We start from the raw sequence: 22,237 nt of genomic DNA, 5'->3' as shown, positions 1-22,237 counted from the left end.
GTACAACCACTTTGGAATTCGATCTGGCGTTTCCTTAAAAAGCTAGAAATAGAACTTCCATACGACCCAGCAATCCCACTCCTTGGAATATATCCTAGAGAAATAAGAGCCTTTACATGAACAGATATATGCACACCCACGTTTATTGCAGCACTGTTTACAATAGCAAAAAGATGGAAGAAACCAAGGTGCCCATCAACGGATGAATGGATAAATTATGGTACATTCACATAATGGAATACTACACATTGATAAAGAACAGTGATGAATCTGTGAAACATTTCATAACATGGAGGAATCTGGAAGGCATTATGCCAAGTGAAATTAGTCAGTTGCAAAAGGACAAATATTGTATAAGACCGCTATTATAACATTTTGAGAAATAGTTTAAACTGAGAAGAACACATTCTTTTGTGGTTACGAGAGGGGGTAGGAAGGGAGGGTGGGAGAGGGGTATTTACTAATTAGACAGTAGATAAGAACTACTTTAGGTGAAGGGAAGGACAACACTCAATACAGGGGAGGTCAGCACAACTGGACTAAACCAAAAGCAGTTTCCCGAATAAAATGAATGCTTCGGAGGTCAGTGAAGCAGGGGCAGGGGTTTGGGGACCATGGTTTCAGGGGACATCTAAGTCAATTGGCATAATAAAATCTATTAAGAAAACATTCTCCATCCCACTTTGAAGAGTGGCATCTGGGGTCTTAAATGCTAGCAAGTGGCCATCTAAGATGCATCAATGAGTCTCAACCCACCCGGATCAAAGGAGAATGAAGAACATCAAGGACACAAGGTAATTACGAGAGCAAGAGACAGAAAGGGCTACATGAACTAGAGACTACATCATCCTGAGACCAGAAGAACTAGATGGTGCCTGGCCACAACCGATGACTGCCCTGACAGGGAACACAACAGAGAACCCCTGAGGGAGCAGGAGAACAGTGGGATGTAGACCCCAAATTCTCATAAAAAGACCAGACTTTATGGTCTGACTGAGACTAGAAGGACCCCGGTGGTCATGGTCCCCAAACTTTCTGTTGGCCCAGGACGGGAACCATTCTTGAAGCCAACTCGTCAGACATAGATTGGACTGGACAATGAGTTGGAGAGAGATGCTCATGAGGAGTGAGCTACTTGCATCAGGTGGACACTTGAGACTATGTTGGCATCTCCTGTCTGGAGGGGAGATGAGAGGGTAGAGGAGGTTAGAAGCTGGCAAAATGGTCACGAAAAGAGACTGGAAGGAGGGAGCAGGCTGTCTCATTGGGAGGAGAGTAATTGGGAGTATGTAGTAAGGTGTATATAAGTTTTTATTTGAGAGACTGACTTGATTTGTAAACTTTCACTTAAAGCACAATAAAAATTATTTAAAAACAAACAAACAAAAAAACTTCCTTATGTAAAATTTCCCAAAACAGAACCCTTATGTAAGTCAAGGGCTATCTGTACTTATTAGAGAAAAAGTAAAATAAGTTTTATACATAAATATGTTTTTATTTAAAAAAGGGAACACATATTATTTATTCTATGATGGGGAGGGGGTCTTCACTAGAAATGTCCTTTCCTCCCCACCCAAGGTAATTAGGACATGTTACCTGAAGCAGAATTCATCAACTGAAAGATGAACATGCATGTCCCTGGAGTACTTCCTAGTAACCACTCATTGCCTTCATTCAGCATTACTGGTGACAGAAGTGACAAACGATATGCATATCTATGATTTCTGGCCCTCAACTAATATTGGATAAGCACTCTTAAGTAACATTTCATTCTCCCACATCTCAAAATAACTTTTCAGATTACTTGTGATACAGATAACGTTAATGACATGTAAGCCAAGGTACATAATAATATTAAAAGTTTGAAAATGTACAATCCTTACAAAATAATTAAAATGAGAAAAACAAATTGCAGGAATATAAATGCAGCCATGAAAATTAGAAAAGATGCAAAGCAAACTTAAAAGTTATATTTTAAATAAGTCAGGTGTACCAAAGAACCAAAAAAAAAAAAAAATTTTTTTTTTTTACCAAAGAACGCTCACACAAAAAGAGCCAGGCTCAGAGATTTCCTTCGTAGCTAGGTTCTTTCAAATCTTTAAGAAACAGATTTCTAGTTCTTTTTACAAAGTAAGCATAATACTGATATGAAAGTCAGGAAAAGTTGGCACACCAAAAAAGAAAACAAAACTTATATCAGTTATTTAAAATGATGTAAAAATTCTAAATAAAATACGAGCAGGTAGAATACAATGGTATGTTAAAAGAATAATACATCATGACTTAAGAGGCTCTTCTTAAAAATGCAGTATCAGAAAATCTATTCCTGCAATTCACCATGTTGACAAGTCAGAGGAAAAAAGTATTATCTTGAGATCTTGATTATGAATTGAAGGCAAAGATTGACTAGTAAGACACTTTCTTAACATAATAAAATATATAACGAATAACAATTCTCATTTACAATCAGAAAGAAGACAAAGTACCACAAAAAGCAACCCCGAGAATAATAGTTTACTTTTACACCAAAAATAACCAATTAAAAAATTTACTTTTTTTTTTAAAAAAGATCCTACTCATAGGAACAATAAAAATAATGTAAAATACCTAGGAATACACAAGAAATACAAAGTCAGCTCCTACACAAAGTAACTCTAAGAAAAAATGAGAATAAGGGGCAGAATAACAGTTCTATCCAGAATGAAGATACGCCAGTTTGCCCAAAAGCAGAGCACAACTATAACATATTACTTCACATTGAGCTAAAGAACGTTAAGAAAATGATACGAGATGGAAGAACATAAATCAAAATGGGAAAAAACTAAAAAATGAGGTGACAGAACTCAAGACACCTTTATCCCAGGATCATATCCAGAAGATGCAGAAAAGTATGAATAATATGATCCAAACTAGCCAAAAATCCTGCATGTGTGTCTATCTGTGAGTGTGTGATTGTATATGTATTTACAAATAATTATAAGAGCAAAATATAGAAGGATACATACGATGTTGTTGACATGGGTTAGAATACAGGTGAGAGGGCGAGAGAAGTATGTGGGGAGAAGAGGGAAGGCAAAAGAGATTGCCAAGCAAAAAGAGGATTAAACTGGGGAAAAAAGTATGTATATGATCATACGTGTGCATTTAGACAAAATTGTATACTTGTGTGGGTATACGTATAAAGAAATTTTAACATTTTAAAATATTCTACCATATATTCTTCTAAACATTTTAGTTTTACTTTTCGTATTTATATCTTTAATCCACCCAGAATTTATTTTTGTAAGTATGTGGTATAAGGTAGGATAGCCATTTGCGCCCCCCACTCCCCCGTCAACACCATCTGTGGATAGCACCATTCTTTTGTAATGTGTGTTATACAGGAAGTTCATATACATATAAATAGACAAATGGAACAAAATTGAAAGCCCAGAAACTGGATCAATTTGTCTTTTTTTCTATCCCTGCATCAATGCTATGCAGCGTAATTACTGTACCTTTGGAGCAAGTCTTAATAGCTAACACATAAGTCATATTCCCCCTGACTTCTATGCTGCTTTCGCTGTTCTGGGTCCTCCATTCTTCCACATGAATTGTAGAATGAGCTCAGTTAAATTCTATTGAGATTTTTATTAGAATTTCAGAATCAATTTGGGGAATACAAAAATTGGCCAGTGAAAACTTATGAGTAGTAGCTAAACACTGTCTGATACATAGTGCCAGAAGATGAACCCCTCAGGTTGGAAGGCAATCAAAATATGACTGGAGAAGAGCTGCCTCCCTAAAGTACAGTCAAGCTTAATGATGTGGATGGAGTAAAACTTTAGGGACCTTCATATGCTAATGTGGCATGACTCAAAATGAGAAGAAATTGCTGCAAACATCTATTAATAACCAGAACATGGAATGTTTGAAGTATGAATCTAGGAAAATTGTAAGTCAACAAATCTGAAATGGAATGCAAACAGATCAGTATTCTAGGCATTAGTGAGCTGAAATGGACTGGTATTGGCCATTCTGAATCAGACAATCATGTGGTTTACCATGCTGGGAATGACAAATTGAAGAGAAAGGCTTTGCACTCATTGTCAAAAACAACATTTCAAGATTTATCCTGAAATACATCGCTGTCAGTGATAGGATAATATCCATATGCCTACAAGGAAGACCAGTTAATATGACTGTTGTAGTTATCTAGTGCTGCTATAACAGAAATACTGCAAGTGGATGGCTTTAACAAACAGAAATTTATTCTCTCAGTTTAGGAGGCTAGGTCTGAATTCAGGGCACAGGCTCCAGGGAAAGGCTTTCTTTTTCTGTTGGTTCTGTAGGAAGGTCCTTGTCTTTCAAAATCTGTGGGCCTGGCGTTCCTTAGAGATCTCCATGTGTTTTAGCAGCAATCTTCCCCTTCGTCTAGAAGGTGTTCAGCACAGGGACCCCAGCTCCAAAAAACCCACTCTGTTCCCAGCTCTTCTCTCTTCGTGGTAGTAGGTCCCTCTCCCTCTGCTTGCTTCTCTTTTTTTATTTCTTGTAAAACAAAAGGTGTGACTCAAACAATGGTGTGACTTGGGTAAGGGTGTGATAATTATACCAGACCACAAAGTGGAGGATAATTACATACCACTGGGAATAATGGCTTAGTCAAGAAGATGAATATTTCTGGAGGACAAAATTCAATCCATGACAATGACTATTATACAAATTTATCCACCAACTCCTAGTGCTAAAGATGAAGAAATTGAAGATTTTTACCAACTTTTGCGGTCTGAAATTGATCAAACATGCAATCAAGATGAATTGATAATTACTGATGATCGGAATAAGAAAGCTGGAAACAAAGGACATAGGATCAGTAGTTGGAAAATATGGCCTTGGTGATAGAAATGATGCTGCAGATTCCATGACTGAATTTTGCAAGACCAATGACTTCTTCATTGGAAATACCTTTTTTCAACAACATAAACGGCGACTGTGCACATGGACCTTGCCAGATGGAATATACAGGAATCAAATTGACTACCTCTGTGGAAAGAGATGATGGAAAAGCTCAATACCATCAGTCAGAACAAGGCCAGGGGCTGACTGTGGAACAGACCGTCAACTGCTTATATGCAAGTCCAAGTTGAAGCTGAAGAAAATTTACAAAAGTCCATAAGAACCAAAGTATGACCTTGGGGATATCCCACCTGAATTTAAAGACCATCTCAAGTACAAATTTGATGCACTGAACACTAATGACTAAAGGCCAGACGAGTTGTGGGATGATATCATACATAAAGCAAAAGTTCCTTAAAAAGACAGAAAAAAAAAAAAAAAAAGGTCCAAAATGGATGTCAGTGAGACTCTGAAACTTACTCTTGAACGTAGAGTAGCTAAAGTGAGTAATAAAAATGATGAAGTAAAAGAGCTGAATGGAAGATTTCAGAGGGCAGCTTGAGAAGCAAAGTATTATGATGAACTGTGCAAAGACCTGGAGTTAGAAAGCCAAACTGGAAGAACACACTCGGCATTTCTCAATGAAAGTACTGAAGAAAAAAATTCAAGCTTAGAGTTGCAATACTCTAAGGATTCTATGGGTAAAAAAATAGAACAATAAAGGAAAGCATCAAAAGAAGATAGAAGAAATACACAGAGCCACTACACCAAAAAGAATTGGTCGACGTTCAGCCATTTCAGGAGGCAGCATATGATCAAGAACCAATGGTACTGAAGGAAAAAGTCCCAGGTGCATTGAAGGCATTAGCAAAAAACAAGGCTCCAGGAATTGAGGAAATACCAATTGAGATGTTTCAACAAATGGATGCAACACTGGAAGTGCTCACTCGTCTATGCCAAGAAATTTGGAAGACAGCTGTTTGGCCAACTTACTGAAAGGGATCCATTAACGTGCCCATTCCAAAGAAAGGTGATGCAACAGAATGTGGAAATTATCAAACAATATCATTAATATCACATGCAAGTAAAATTACGCTAAAGATAATTAAAAAATGGTTGCAACAGTACATCAACAGGGAACTGCCAGAAATTCAAACCACATTCAGAAGGAGATATCATTGCTGATGTCAGATGGATCTTGGCTGAAAGTAAAGAATACAAGAAAGATGTTTACCTGTGTTTTACTGACTACGCAAAGGCATTTAACTGGGTGAATCATAACAGATTATGGATAACATTGTGAAGAACAGGAATTCCAGAACACTTCTCATCGTGTTCATGTGGAACCTGTACATAGACCAAGAGGCAGCTGTTAGAACAGAACAAGTGATACTACATGGTTTAAAATCAGAAAAGGTGTGCATCAGGGTTGTGTCCTTTCATCACACTTATTCGATCTGTATGTCAAGCAAAGGAACTGAGAAGCTGGACTATATGAAGAACACTGCATCAGGACTGGAGGAAGATTCATGAACAGACTGCGATATACAGATGACACAATCTTGTTTGCTGAAAGTGAAGAGGACTTGAAGCATTTACTGAAGAAAGACTACAGCCTTCAATATGGATTACACCTTAACATAAAGTAAACAAAAATCCTCACAACTGGACCGATAAGCAACATCATCATAAACAGAACATTTTGAAGTTGTCAAGGATTTCATTTTCTGTGGATCCCACAATCAATGCCCGTGGAAGCAGCAGTCAAGAAATCAAAGGTTGTACTGGATCAGGCAAATCCGCTGCACAGGACCTCTTTAAAGTATTAAAAAGCAAAGATGTCACCTTGAGGACTATGGTGTGCCTGACCCAAGCCCGTGGTATTTTCAATTGCCTCATATGTATGTGGAAGCTGGACAAGAGAATTGACACCTTTGAATTATGGTGTTGGCAAAGAATGAACAAATCTGTCTTAGAGTAAGTACAGCCAGAATGCTCCTTAGAAGCGAGGATAGTGAGACTTTGTCTCATGTACTTTGGACATGTTATCAGGAGGGACCAATCCCTGGAGAAGGACATCATACTTGGTAGAGGGTCAGTGAAAAAAGAACACCCTCAACTAGAAGGAGTGACACAGTGGCTGCAACAATGGGCTCAAACATAGCAATGATTGTAAAGACAGCACAAAACCAGGCAGTGTTTTGTTCTGTTGTACATAGGGTCACAATAATTCAGAACCAACTTGACAGCACCTATCAACAAGAAATAACACCAGGTTACTACTCAGGGTCAGGATCAACAGGTTGCAACTTAGGATCAGGATCAGGAAGCATGTAGGCAAAGTATCCCTTCTTCAGTGCAGGACAGCTCTCTGCTTCTTTCGGCCCCCTCAGGGCAGGATCCTCTTGGCCACCTCAGGACAGGTCTCCTCTCTTGACCCTCGGCCTGGCCTCTCCTCTGCTCAGGCAAGTGTTACAAAGGTCTTTTAACTCTCTCAATACGTGCCCGGAGGAACTCCATTCTGCCAGCAAGCCTCCTGCCTGAAGGTGCTCAGCTCTCTTGCTCAGTGGGTCTGCATGCCTACTGTAGCTGCCTCGCTCAGTGGGCCAGGAAGCCCACTACAGCTGTCTCACTTTGGTCTCCTGTTGCCACTTCTCTGCTGCTGGATTCTGCAATGCTTACCACTGCTTCTTGCCATCTCTTATGTTATAGCTCTTTCTGTCTCCCGGGTCTAGTAGGTTTTCAGTGCAGGGACCCTGGGTCCAAAGGATGTACTCCACTCTTGGCTCTTTTTGATGGTTGTGAAGTCCTCCCTTTCCATCTCTGGGGTGGCTCATTTTAAGCCCAGTAGGATGGCAAAACTGACCAGTTTCCTCGTTAGGGTTCCATTCACCTTATTTGCACGGTCCCACCCCCATAGGGGTTCCATGCACCTTATTTGCATTATTTGCAGGCTGTCCAATCCCCTTGGTGCGCCACAAATACCTTATTTGCGTAGTACCACGATTATGGATTGAATTGTGTCCCCCAAAATGTGCATCAATTTGGTTGTCCATGATTTCCAGTATTGTACGACTGTCCACCATTTTGTCATCTTATGTGCTTTTCCTATGTGTTGTAAATCCTATCTGTATGATGTGACTACTGTGGGATTAGCAGCAGTTATGTTAATGAGGCAGAATTCAATCTACAAGATTAGGTTGTATCTTAAGTCAATCTCTTTTGAGATATAAAAGAGAAAAGTGAGCAGAGAGAGAGGGGGACTGCATACCACCAAGAAACAGGAGCCAGGGGAACAGCACATCCTTTGAACCCAAACTCCCTGCACTGAGAAGCTCCTTAACCATGGAAGATTGATGACAAGGACTTTCCCTAGAGCCAAGAGAGGGAGAAAGCCTTTTCCTGGAGCTGGCGCCCTGAATTTGGACTTATAGCCTACTAGCTGTGAGAAAATAAAGTTCTGTTTGTTAAAGCCATCCACTTGTGTATTTCTGTTATAGCAACACTAGGTAACTAAGACACCCACCCAGGCATTGTGTGGGAGTCACAAAGACTATGTCTAGGAGAGCCACATTAAGTAATTCACTGCACTAAAGGCCGCCTCCCTCCTCACCAGCTCTTCTAACCATTGTCCCTTTCATATTTGAATGAGTAACTTCCCCCTCCCAATTATTTTACCAGTCCAAAACAAAACATTAACAATGAGTCCTTCAAAGAGTCCTCAGGGTGAGGTAACTCGGGCACCAGCCATTCAGGTCTGCTACAGGTATCCATCTGATCTTGTCAGTTTTTCCAAAAGTCGTGTCATCTTTACCCTTGCTGACCTGTGATAAAATTGAACTGAGAGATGATTATTCCCTTGCTCTGAACCTCTCTCTAGGTATCACCACAGCAAAACTTTTAAGGGACTTTAGGTTTGGCCACTGTACTGGAGTCCAGTGGTGCCTCCGCCTTAGTCTACTTTTTTCACAGTTACGGCTTCTACAGTTACAGTTTTTTAATGATCACAATTGACCCAGTCAACAATCAACACTCACAACTGCATCATATAATCCTATCAGCATCTTCCCTATCCTCTCTTCCCCAGACCTATCAGGAAAAGAGGAATCCGTTCAGTGGGGATCCTCCCTTATCTCCCTCATTTTGAGTGTAAGCACACCCAAGAAAGTGTGTAAGCTAGCCACTTCATATCTTTATGTCCTCTCATTTTAGATAGCCAATTTCTAAACTGTCCCTCCCTATCAAACCAGTGGAGCCCTGGTGGAACAGTGGTTAAGAGTTTGGCTGCTAACCAAAGAAGGCTAGCACTTTGAATCTACCAGCTGCTCCTTGGAAACCCTGGGGGGCAGTTCTATTCTGTCCTATAAAAAAAAAAAACCAAACCTGTTGCTGTTGAGTTGGTTCTAACTCATAGCGACCCTATAGGGCAGGGTAGAACTGCCCCATAGAGTTTCCAAGGAGCACCTGGTGGATTTGAACTGCTGACCTTTGGTTAGCAGCCATAGCACTTAATCACTATGCCACCAGGGTTTCCACTCTGTCCTATAGGGTCACCGTAAGTCAGAATCGACTGGACAGCAACCGGTTTTTTGATATCAAACCGGTAATCTGAGGAGAAAAACATGTTCCTTGACCTAAAGAATCTTCTGTTATGTTTAGAACTTTGAGCATCTGAATCCACAAGCAAAGTCCAGTCCAGAGCAAGCCATCGTGGTGCAGCAATCTATACCAACTCACGGTGTCAAACATCTCTTTCTCTTTACTTGGTTGGGTTCTGGTCAGCTCATCCCTAGCCCCTGTGGGCTAAGTCAATGGCGACCAGCTGTAGGCTCGGGAATCCACAGTCTCCCTGCCCTTTAGACCGGCCAGCCCCTTCTCGTTCTCTCATCCCTAACCCTTGAGGGCTAGGTCGATGGGTACCAATGGAACATGTCCAAACTCAGCCCATCTCTTCATTGCTGCACCATTCCCCCCTCCACTTCTACTCATCGAGTGGACCCAGGTGGTCACCTCAAGCAAGAATACCAGGCTGTCTATTTGCTGACTCTTTTTAACTTCCAGTCCTAGGAGGGGGTTCTTCTGATGGACACTGAATTTTCCTGCCTCCATGTACACAATGGCAAACGCTTGTTCACAGTTCAAAAAGCAAGTCATTTTTTTTCCCTGCTGGTGCTTCCTTCAAATGCAAATCTCCTGCTCTCCCAGGAGTTGTGGTGAGTCTGCATGTTCTTTCAAATACAAATTTCAGGACTCTGAAGATTCTAGTTGGGGCTCAGGTTTTCAAACTAAGCCCCCAATACTCTATACACTGTGTCATCAGGGCTCATTTTCTCTATGCCCCTTTCATGATAACTGGTACATTTAGGTACCACTTACATTTTCTGCCTCTCGAGTTTCTTGGCAGGCTTTTTTTTTTTTTAACCACTGATAGTATGTGCTTGCATCAGGGCAGGGACTTGCATAACTATGTAAAACTGAAGGAAGTTCACTGGCACATTATTACTAGTTTGAGAGGTTACTGTACCAGGTGCTGCATCTTATGAGGAGTGACTGTGTGAAACTTTTGTCTCTTTGGGCTTCTGTATGGCAAGATAAGGCTTGTAAGTATGTTTACTGTTTCCTGTGTGTTGTTGGGAAGGTGCAGTTTTTGGGCTTAGGTAATGTTCAAGTGAATAGTTATTTTCAGGCATGATAAAGTGTACGCACATGTCCTTGACATACTGTATGACTACAGGTACATATAAGTACCACTTATAGGAGTCAGCAGGGTGCCAAATGACATCAGGCAAAGATAAAATTGCTAAGATAAAACAATCTTTTACCTGTGTCATTCTACCTATCCTACCTCGGAGTCAACTGGTATATATGTTAATAAAAACATTATAATACTATAAAAAAAATACTTAATAGAATAGAATATTAATAAAAATCCACCTTATATAACAAAAAATTACCAACACTCAATGATTCTGCATGCGTTTCATTAGTGAAAAAAATTACATCTCCAAAAAATTACAAACAAAATAATTCAGTCATAAAAGGGATACACAGGGAAACTGGATTAAAACAAACAGACTGTGTTTCCTTCAGGCAACACATATTCAATCAAATATTGGCTGAAGGTAGAGTTACACACTCTTAGTTTTCTAATCTATAATGCCCAATATTCATTTCTATCAAACATTTAGGTCTGTTTTACAGCACTAGGTAGGAGAAACATTCAATATCCATACTACATTCAGATAAACACATAAACCTTTTAAAAATATTCCTGTTTCACCTCATCTCCATTCCTCGACTATCATCCCATTCATAAGCATATGGCTTTGGCCTCTGGCTGGGTGGAACCAGAAGACTCTGGCTCCCTATCAATCATCTTGCTTAACTGGCCAGGCTTTTGCCCCAAACCACTCCAGAAGTGGCTTTTCTATCCTCCATTTCCCTATCTGCTACTGCAGCCTAACATCTCTTACTTTCCCTTTAGCCATTACAGATAACAACAACCAAAGTAACCATGCAAGTGTCAGAAGTTTCACTTCCCATGCCCCTTCGTTCTTTTCCTAAGTCCCATGCTTCCATGGGTCTGGAGCCATTGCAATGATCCCACTACTGGTGTCAACTGAATGAATAATTTCTTTTATGAGGATCAGTACAAAGCTGGTTCCTATGAAATGGAGGTTAAAGATGTCCCAAATGTCCAAGTTTTCCAAACTGCTGTACCACTCCATCATCTCTAACACCAACTACTCCCCCTTCCCTCAGTATTCTTCTTCCGGTCTTTGGGTTCAGTAATTCACTGCATAGTCTCACAGAATCACAAATTGTACTCACAGTTAAGTGGTTTATTAGGGAAGTAACAGGGTACAACTCAGGATCAAGAATGACTCAGAAATAACAGGAACAACTTAGGATACAGTTCTTGATCAGGATAACTTCCTCTCTCCCTCTGCTAGCCAGCCCTGCTCGAGGCCTTCTCAAGCCAGTGTTACAAAGCTTTTTTAGCTCTGCTAATAAGTGCCCAGAGGCACCCCACTCCACCAGCAAGCCTTCTGCCTGAAGGTGCTCAGCTCTCTTGCTCTGTGAGTTTGCATGCCCGCTGTAGCTGCTTTGCTCACTGGCCGGGAAGCCTACCGCAGCTGTCTCACTTCAGTCTCCTGGTGCCATTTCTCTGCTGCTGGATTTTGCAGTGCTTGTGTCTCCAGTGTTACCACTCTCCGTGCCTCCTGGGTCTAGGAGGTTCTCAGTGTGTGGACCCTGTGTCCAAAGGATGGGCTCAACTCTTGGCTCTTCTTGGTGCTAGTGAGGACCCCCCTTTCTGCCTCTGGGGTGGCTCATTTTAAGCCTAGTGGGACGGCAAAACTGACCGATCTCCTTCTTAGGGTTCCATTTACCTTGTTTGCATGGTCTCACCCCCAAAGGAGTTCCATGAACCTTATTTGCATTATTAACAGGCTGTCCAGCCCCATTGGTGGGCCACAAATACCTTATTTGCATAGTCCCATCCAATCACTGTGCGGGAGTCACAAAGACTATGGCTAGAAGGGCCATATTAAATAATTCACGGCACCACAGGCATGCACAATTAAAGTTTGGAGACACTTCTCTACCAAAGTTTTTCTGTTTATGTTTAAGCTGGTCAACTGGTAAGTGAAAGGGACCAAAGATGGAAAAATCTTCAGAGGAAAACACAGAATTGCATTGAGAGCAGGAGACTCTTGCTATGAATGTTTCATTGGCCTAGTCATGGATGCAAAGGGTATAAAAATACAGAAAACTCAAAAAGAAATTCCCGACAGAAAAAAAGAATACAAAGCAAATATGTATTCCTGAATCCATCGTAACACCATCAAAACATACACTTTTAGAAACCTTGTTGCTATCTCTTCCAAATAAGAGAAACATATAAGTCATGTTCTATTTGTACATAGTTTATACATATTATGAGGCAGTAATAGTTACTAAGTACAAAAAGAATCAGTTTTCAGTTGTCACTTCACACAAAGTTAGATGCCTCAGTAAAGTCTCATTCCAATAATAATGGATTATTAATAGCAGAAAATAATTCATTTATTATACATATTACCTGCAATCAAGCACTTTCATGTTTTTCAACTAAGAAAATAGAGTTATTAGAAAATGAACATAAATAAGGAACCATGTTTCATAATATATTTTCTTAAACATAACATTGGTAAGAATTAGTGTAAGTGAAAGGATTTCATAAAGTTTTAACGATTAATAGATCTGAATACTTTTCAAAAGATGTTTTCTATTTACTTGAAGTAAAAATCTCTTTCAGCTTGTTAAAACAAAAGGATTAAATTAGGTTGTCACAGATGGCATGTAAAAACTATCTCAAGATATTTAGAGAAGTATAGACAATTGAGTTGTATACCAGACTGAAAGACAACTCAAGAATTAATTCTATCCAGTGCCTTGAAGCAAAGAACTCTTGGTATCTACTCACCAAAGAGAAGTCCCAGTGGGGGCCAGGTGTTAAAAATGTGAAGGAGCTACCTCTCCGAAGGGAGTATCTGTTAATAGAAAATTCAAACAATAAATAAATTGAGAGAAACTTAAGTAGAATTGGAGCCCTGGTGGTGCAGTGGTTAAGAGCTTGGCTGCTAACCAAAAGGGTGGCAGTTCAAATCCACCAGCCACTCCTTGGAAACCCTATGGGGCAGTTCTACTCTGTCCTATAGGGTTGCTATGAGTCAGAATCGACGTGATGGCAACTTTTTTTTTGGCTTTAAGTAGAATAAAGCACTAGACAGATGAAAACGATATTTTTTCATAGTTTCAAAACTGTTCAAAGTGGAGTAGCCTTATTAGTCATTCAGTTTTAGAAATAAGAGGGACACTATGCAGAAAAAGAAAGAAAGAAAAGGAAAACTTCAGGGTACTGGTCATTTTCAGAATCTTTAAAGTAAATGAGCCTATATAAAATTAGTGAACAAATTAAGAGTATTTTAAAAGAATTCACCAAACCAGAATTTATCTTAGGAACATACACATGGCTCAATAACATGAAATCTATTAATACGTTGCATCGATAGGTTAAATTAGAAACGGTAAACTTCTCTGTAGATGCAAAAAACATTTTTTATAAAATTCAACATTCCTAATATTTTGAACCCCATGCATCTGTCAGTTTGTTGTACTACGGGGGCTTGTCTGTTGCTGTGAGGCTGGGAGCTATGCCGCTGGTATTTAAACACCAACAGGGTCACCCATGACGGATGGGTTTCAGCTGAGCTTCCAGACTAAGACAGACAAGGAAGAAGGACCCGGCGGTCTACTTCTGAAAAGAATTAGCCAGTGAAAACCTTATAAACAGCAGCGGACCATTATCTGATACAGTGCCAGAAGATGAGCCCCTCAGATTGGAAGGCAGTCAAAAGATGACTGGGGAAGAGCTACTTCCTCGAAGTAGAGTTGATCTTAAGGACATGGATGGAGTCAAGCTTTTGGAACCTGCACTTGCTGATGTGGCACGACTCAAAATGAGAAGGAACAGCTGCAAATATCCATTAATAACTGGAACATGGAATGCAAGAAGTATGAATCTAGGAACATTGGAAATCATCAAAAATGAAGTGGAACGCATAAACATTCATATCCTAGGTATTAGTGAGCTGAAATGGACTAGTATTGGTCATTTTGAATTGGACAATCACATGGTCTACTGTGCTGGGAATTACAACTTGCAGAGGAATGGCGTTGCATTTATCATCAAAAGGAACACTTCAGGATCTATCCTGAGGTCCAACACTGTCAGTGGGAGGATAATATCCATACGCCTACAAAGAAGGCCAGTTATTAGGACTATTATTCAAATTTACGCACCAACCGCTAAGGCCAAAGATGAAGAAATTGAAGATTTTTATCAGCTGCTGCAGTCTGAAATTGATTGAACATGCAATCAGGATGCATTGATAATTACTGGTGATTGGAATACAAAAGTTGGAAACAAGAAGGATTGGTAGTTGGAAAATATGGCCTTGACAGAAATGATGCCGGAGAACAAATGATAGAATTTTGCAAGACCAATGACTTCTTCATTGCAAATACCTTCTTTCACCAACATAAACGGCAACTATACACATGGACCTCACCAGACAGAATACACAGGGATCAAATTGACTACATCTGTGGAAAGAGACGATGGAAAAGCTCAATATCATCAGTCAGAACGAGGCCAGGGGCTGACAGTGGAACAGACCATCAAGTGCTGATATGCAAGTTCAAGTTGAAACTGCAGAAAATTAGAACAAGTCCACGAGAGCCAAAGTATGATGACCTTTAGTATATCCCACCTGAATTTGGAGACCATCTCAAGAATAGATTTGATGCATTGAACACTAATGAGCTGTGCAAGGACATCATACATGAAGAAAGCAAGAGGTCATTAAAAAGGCAGGAAAAAAAAGAAAAGACCAAAATGGATGTCAGAAGAGACTCTGAAACTTGCTCTTGAATGTTGAGTAGCTAAAGCAAGAGGAAAAAAATTATGAAGTGAAAGAGGTGAAAAGAAGTTTTCAAAGGGCAGCTGGAGAATACAAAGTAAAGTATTATGATGACATGTGCAAAGACCTGGAGACAGAAAATCAAAAGGGAAGAACACACTCAGCATTTCTCAAGCTGGAAGAACTGAAGAAAAAATTCAAGCCTCGAGTTACAATCCTGAAGGATTCTACAGGGAAAATATTAAACGACACAGGGAGCATCAAAAGAAGATGGAAGGAATACGCAGAGTCATTATACCAAAAAGAATTGGTCAATGTTCAACCATTTCAGGAGGTAACATATGATCAGGAACTGAGGGTACTGAAGGAAAAAGTCCAAGTCGCACTGAAGGCATTGGTGAAAAATAAGGCTCTAGGAATTGACGGAATACAATTGAGATGTCTCAACAAAGAGATGCAGCGCTGGAAGTACTCACTCGTCTATGCCAAGAAATTTGGAAGACAATTACCTGGCCAACTGACTGGAAGAGATCCGTATTTATGCCTATTGTCAAGAAAGGTGATCCAACTGGATGTGGAAATTATCGAACAATATCATTAATATCACAGGCAATATTTTGCTGAAGATCATTCAAAAGTGGCTGCAGCAGTATATTGACAGGGAACTGTCAGAAATTCAATATGGATTTAGAAGAGGACGTGGAACCAGGGATATCATTGCTGATGTCATATGGATCCTGGCTGAAAGCAGAGAATACCAGAAGGATGTTTACCTGTGTTTTATTGACTATGCTAAGGCATTCGACTGTGTGGATCATAACAAATTATGGATAACATTGAAGAGAATAGGAATTCTGGAACACTTAATTGTGCCTAAGGAACCTGAACATGGACCAAGAGGCAGTCGTTCGAACAGAACGAGGGGATATTGCATGGATTAAAGTCAGGAAAGGTGTGTGTCAGGCTTGTATCCTTTCACCATACCTATTCAATCTGTACGCTGAGCAAATAATCCCAGAAGCTGAACTACATGAAGAAGAAGGCAACAGGATTGCAGGAAGATTCATTAACAACTTCATTATGCAGATGACACAACCTTGCTTGCTGAAAGTGAAGAGAACTTGAAGCACTTACTGATGAAGATCAAAGGCCACAGCTTTCAGTATGGATAACACCTCAACATAAAGTAAACAAAAATCCTCAGAACTGGACCAGTAAACAACATCGTAATAAACGGAGAAAAGATTGACGTTGCTAAGGATTTCATTTTACTTGGATCCACAACCAACACCCCAGTAGTACTCAAGAAATCAAAAGACACATTGCATTGGGTATATCTGCTGCAAAAGACCTCTTTAAAGTGTTAAAAAGCAAAGATGTCACCTTGAGGACCAAGGTGCGCCTGACTCAAGCTATGGTGTTTTCCATTGCCTTATATGCATGTGAAAGCTGGACAATGAATAAGGAAGACTGAAGAAGAACTGACGCCTTTGAACGGTGGTGTTGGCAAAGAATATTGGATATATCATGGGCTGTCAAAAGAACAAACAAATCTGTCTTGGAAGAAGTACAACCAGAATGTTCCTTAGACGCAAGCATGGCGAGACAACGTCTCACATACTTTGGACATGTTATCAGGAGGGATCAGCCTCTGGAGAAGGACATCATGCTTAATAATGCAAATGGTCCATGAAAAAGAGGAAGACCCTCAATGAGATGGATTGACACAGTGGCTGCAAAAATGGGCTTAAGCATAACAATTGCGAGTATGGTGCAGGGCCAAGCAGTGTTTTATTCCGTTGTGCACGGGGTCGCTATAAGTTGGAGCCAACTCGACGGCACCTAACAAAAACAATAATATTTTGAAAAACAATAAATGGATATCCTTAAGAAACAGAATCTAAATGTACTTTATTTATTTGTATTTTATGTTGTAAATCCTTTCCATGTACTGATTTTTTAAAATTATGATTTAGTAAACAAAGAAACAAACAAAAAAAAGTGGTTCGCTGGTGGTGCAAATGGTTAAAAACTTGACTACTAGCCTAAAAGTTCAATCCCACCCAGAGGTGCCTCAGAAGACGGCCTGGTGATCTATTTCCAAGAGGTCACACAGCCTTGAAAACTCTGTGGAGCAGTTCTACTCTAATACACATGGGGTCACCATGAGTTGGAATCAGCTTGAAGGCAACCAACAACATTTGTAAAATATGCAGAAAATCACAAAACATGCTAGGGCAGGAGATAAAGACAGTTTACAAACTATACTTAGTGTTAATCACTTCAGATGTAAACAAATTCGAATAAGCTGAGAGCTTTTTTCTCTTATAATCTTTGCTCACTATAAGTTATCAAAACACCAGAGATGACTTATTCCTGTAAAAATTGACAAGCTTAAATCAAATACACAGGCTTCTGTAGTTTTCTAAGCTAAATATGGAGCAGAAGTTTGTTTATATTTTGAGAAGGAACACAAAGGATAATGGCTAGAAGGAGAAAGGGAGACAAGGAAGGCTTCCCAGAAGAATACTTTAGTAATACTAAAGCTGAATCTAAAGGAGAAATAGTGTGTAAAGCACACAAGAACAAGTAAGGCTCTTTGGGCAAAGGGAATAGCACATGTTACGGTGGCGTGAAATGAGTCATATTCAGGAAACTGCAAGTAGTTCCTTATGCTTGAATGTCAAGAGTAATAGAGAAGGGCTAGGTCATGATAAAAAGCTTTATATACAACACTTAAAAGAATTTGAACTTGATTTTGAATATGCATGGCAGCTGTTGAATTTTAAGGAATGTGAGGATGAACTGCAAGAAGGTAGGACTAGAGAGAAAGGCCAGTTATGAGACAGCTCCAAAATTGCTGACAATAAGGGGATATGGCAATAGGAGCAAGGTTTGAGAGGAGGAGCAGATTAGGTTCAATGACAGATTTCTCCTTTTCCTCCCTATGCCTGTACAGTAACTACCAGGATTTCTAGTGTAGGGAAATATGATGCCACTAACAGAAATTAGAAATAGAGGTGGAAAAAATCTTAAGGTTTTTAAAACAAACATTTCCTAAATAATTATTTTGGGAAACGTTAAAACACTGTAAGACTCTTATTATTTATGGAACTCAATCCTTTTTTTTTTTTTTTGAGGGCCTCTCTAGGGGAGCAAAACAACTTAAAACCCAAAATCAAACCAAACTCACTGCAGTGGAATGGATTCTGACTCATCGCGACCCTACAGGACAGAGCAGAACTGCCCCATAGGGTTTCCAAGGCTATAAATCTTTACGGAAGCAGACTGCCACATCTTTCTCCTGAAAACAACTTAAGGAACAGATTATTCTTTCTTGCCACTGCAGGAAGTGGCAAGTTTTGATGAAACATTGGAATACGATGTTTAAACAAAAAAGTCATCAGAAATAAGTTATAATTCATGTGGCGCCTGGGGTCCTAAATGCCAACAAGCGGCCACCTAAGATACATCAATTGGTCTCAACCCATTTGGAGCAAAGGCAAAGGAAGAACACCAAGGCCACACGACAACTAAGAACCCAAGAGACAGAAAGGGCCACATGAACCAGAGACCTACATCATCCTGAGACCAGAAGAACTAGTTGGTGCCCGGCCACAATCCATGTCTGCCCTGCTAGAGAGCACAACAGACAACTCCTGAGGGAGCAGGAGGCCAATGGGATACAGACCCCAAATTCTCATAAAAAGACCATACCTAATGATATGAATGCGACTAGAGGAATCCCAGAGACAATGCTCCCCAGACCCTCTGATGGCACAGGACAGGAACCATCCCCGAAGACAACTCATCAGGCATGAAAAGGACTGGTCAGTGCGGGGGAGAGAGATGCTGATGAAGAGTGAGCCAATTAAATTAGGTGGACACTGGAGAGTGTGTTGGCAACTCTTGACTGGAGCGGGGATGGGAAGATAGAGAGAGAGGGAAGATGGCAAAATTGGTACGAAACGAGAGACTGAAAGGACTGACTCAATAGGGGGAGAGCAAGTGGGAGAAGGGAGTAAGATGTATGTAAACCTACATGTGACAGACTGGAATGGTAAATGTTCACTTGAAGCTTAATAAAAATTAATTAAAAAAAAAAGGAAAGAAGTTATAATTCATATCACTAAACAATGCACAGATATATTATGAACAAATGCTAAAAGATTATGGAGAAGGCCTTCACGCCATATGAGTCCTTAGATCACAACCACTGCTCTATTCAGGTGCTACCGTATACTAACTACAGGGTTAAAAGGAACCATCAGTGGAGACTGGGTTGAGAAGCAGTAATTATAATTTCTCAGATTATTTTTAATGTCATAAAAACACTCATTATAAAATAGTAATTATACCCACCCAAACCCATTGCCTTTGAGTTGATTCTGACTCATAGCAACCCTATAAGACAGGGTAGAACTGCCCCCATAGAGTTTCCAAGGAGTGCCTGATGAATGTGAACTGCTGATCTTTTGGTTAGCAGCTGTAGCTCTTAACCACTACGCCACCAGGGTTTCCGGCACAGTAATTATAGTGGTACTTAAAATACTCAATAAACAATTCCTTTTAAGTATAAAATAAGTATTAAGGAGAATCACAAAATCAAAGTTATTCATTTCATTATTTCCTAGAAATGAGCATACTGATCTCAGAATGAATTTGATGTCTGAAAGCTAGAAAGAAAAATTGCCCTTAGGGATCTTAAACAGGCTAACAAACTGGAAAACTATTTCCAGTTGGATGGCAAGATTCTTTCCTGCACTAGCTATAATCAGCTTTACAGTAATGCTATTTTTTCCTATTTCAACAAGTACTTGTTTATTTTAAATATTCATGGAAAAAAGGAATCAATCAAAATAAATTATGCTTAGAAGGCACATGAGATAGTGCCAACTTTAAAAAATCTTAGAAAGGCATACACGTTTTTTCATAGTGGCTAGACTAAAAATTTAAGAGCTATTTTTAAATCTTTGTGGGAAAAAATTTTCGATCTCACAAAATGATAGGATTACAAATGGCCTCTACAGAAGATACACAGTACAATCCATTCAAAGTGGGGTTTAAAGGCTGAAATGTGGAGCAACAAGTGGCCTTTTGAGAATTTTTCAGGTCTTCAAGAATTTTTGTCCAACCTCCCTTTTTCTTATATCCAAATAATTGTAACATTTAAAGCATAAAATAAATGAATACATTAAGGAACTAGCTTGGTATATTAAGTTGTGTTTCTTATTTAATTTCACTGTGATTTTTTTTTCTAAGCCTCTCTCTTAGGCTGGGTTCTCTAGAGAAGCAAAACCAGTGAAGCACATATACACAGACAGACAGATAGATTGACAGATATAGATTTATCTGGAGGAAATGGCTCACACAGTTGTAGAGGCTGGCGAGTCCCAAGTCTGTGGGTCAGGCGTCATGCTGGAGGCTTCTGACTCGTGTAGCTTCAGGGGTTGACAAACCCAAGATAGGTACGGAAGATGACAGGCTGCTGGCTCACAGGCTACAGAGGCCTACAGATCCCAAGATTGGCAGGCAATAAGGCAAGCCGTTGGTTCAACAGGTCAGATGATGACAAGCCATATGCAGGATCCAGAGCAAGAAAAAGCCATCGAGGTTCGCCAGAATGTCCGTATATATTGGATGCAGGCCACACCCCTGAGGAAACTCCCCTTACAACTGATTGGCTAATCATATCAGATCACATCATAGAGGTGATTATATTATATTACAAAAAGGACGATAACTAACATCATTACATAACTGCCAAACCACTGAGAATCATGGCCCAGCCAAGTTTATACACAACCTTACACACAGCCTCTAACATACTTCCTTTGCTATCATTTTGCGTGTTTTCAGTGTAAATTATTTTTACATTAAACTAGTTTCAGTCTAAACAACGCATGATTAGTATGGTAAAGTGGCTATTCAAAATGAGAAACATTTTATTGATTCAGCCTTCTATTTTCAGAGTTTCTGATTTATGTCAGTGCCCTCCTGCAATGTGGTAGATAAGAGCTGAATTGAAATTATAAATGGTAGAAAGATAGCTTAATGAACATTTTCATAAAATGTACCAAACAACATTACAAATAACAGGAAAAATTATACATTCTTAAAAAAGAGAATTAAAATGATCACAGGTAGAATGGGGTGAAGATTAACAGCAATAAAAAAATAAAGGATAATAATCAGCTACCATTTACTGAGTGCCTACTATAGCACTGTATGTATACTGGCATCCTGAAAACAACATAAATTAGACTGTCGTTGTTAGATGCTGTCAAGCCCTTTCCGGCTCATAGTGCCTCACGTTCAACAGGACAAAACAATGTCTGGTCCAGCGCCATTCTCACTACTGTTGCTATGTTTGAGCCCATTGTTGTAGCCGCTGTTGTCAATCCACCTTGTTGAGGGTCTTCCTCTTTTTCGCTGGCCCTCTACTTTACCAAGCACGATGTCCTTCTCCAGGGACCAGTCCCTCCTGATAACATGTTCAAAGTACGCGAGATAAAGTCTCACATCCTCGATTCTAAGGAGCATTCTGGCTGTACTTCTGAGACAAATTTGTTCGTTCTTCTGGCAGTCCATGGTATATTAAATAATCTTCTCTCACACCATAATTCAAAGGCATCAATTCTTGTTCAGTCTTTCTAATTCATTGTGCAGCTTTCCCATGCATATGAGGGGGTTGAAAATACCATGGCTTGGGTCAGACACACCTTAATTCTCAAGATGACATCTTTCTTTTTAACACTCTAGAGGTCTTTTGCACGGATTTGCACAATGCAATACATTGTTTGATTTCTTGACTGCTGCTTACATGGGTAATTATGGATCCAAGTAAAATGAAATCCTTGATAACTTCAAACTTTTCTCCATTTATCATGATGTTG

At 39.7% G+C, this 22,237-nt stretch overlaps 1 protein-coding gene across 1 annotated transcript in view; it reads right to left on the bottom strand.

The window, feature by feature from the left end:
* The window catches only part of LOC111750840 (neuroepithelial cell-transforming gene 1 protein-like), a 40,553-nt gene that overhangs the window by 2,722 nt on the left and 15,594 nt on the right, over positions 1–22,237 (bottom strand). The window contains exon 2 of the mRNA XM_064285191.1: positions 13,343–13,409. Coding sequence (XP_064141261.1) covers positions 13,343–13,409 — 67 coding nt within the window. The remainder of the gene's footprint in view (positions 1–13,342; positions 13,410–22,237) is intronic.

The sequence above is a fragment of the Loxodonta africana genome, chromosome 4, assembly GCF_030014295.1.
Source record: "Loxodonta africana isolate mLoxAfr1 chromosome 4, mLoxAfr1.hap2, whole genome shotgun sequence".
In the NCBI taxonomy this organism is placed as follows: Eukaryota; Metazoa; Chordata; class Mammalia; order Proboscidea; family Elephantidae; genus Loxodonta; species Loxodonta africana.
Note: the sequence above shows the minus strand (reverse complement) of the source record. Positions and strands in the feature narration are given on the sequence as shown.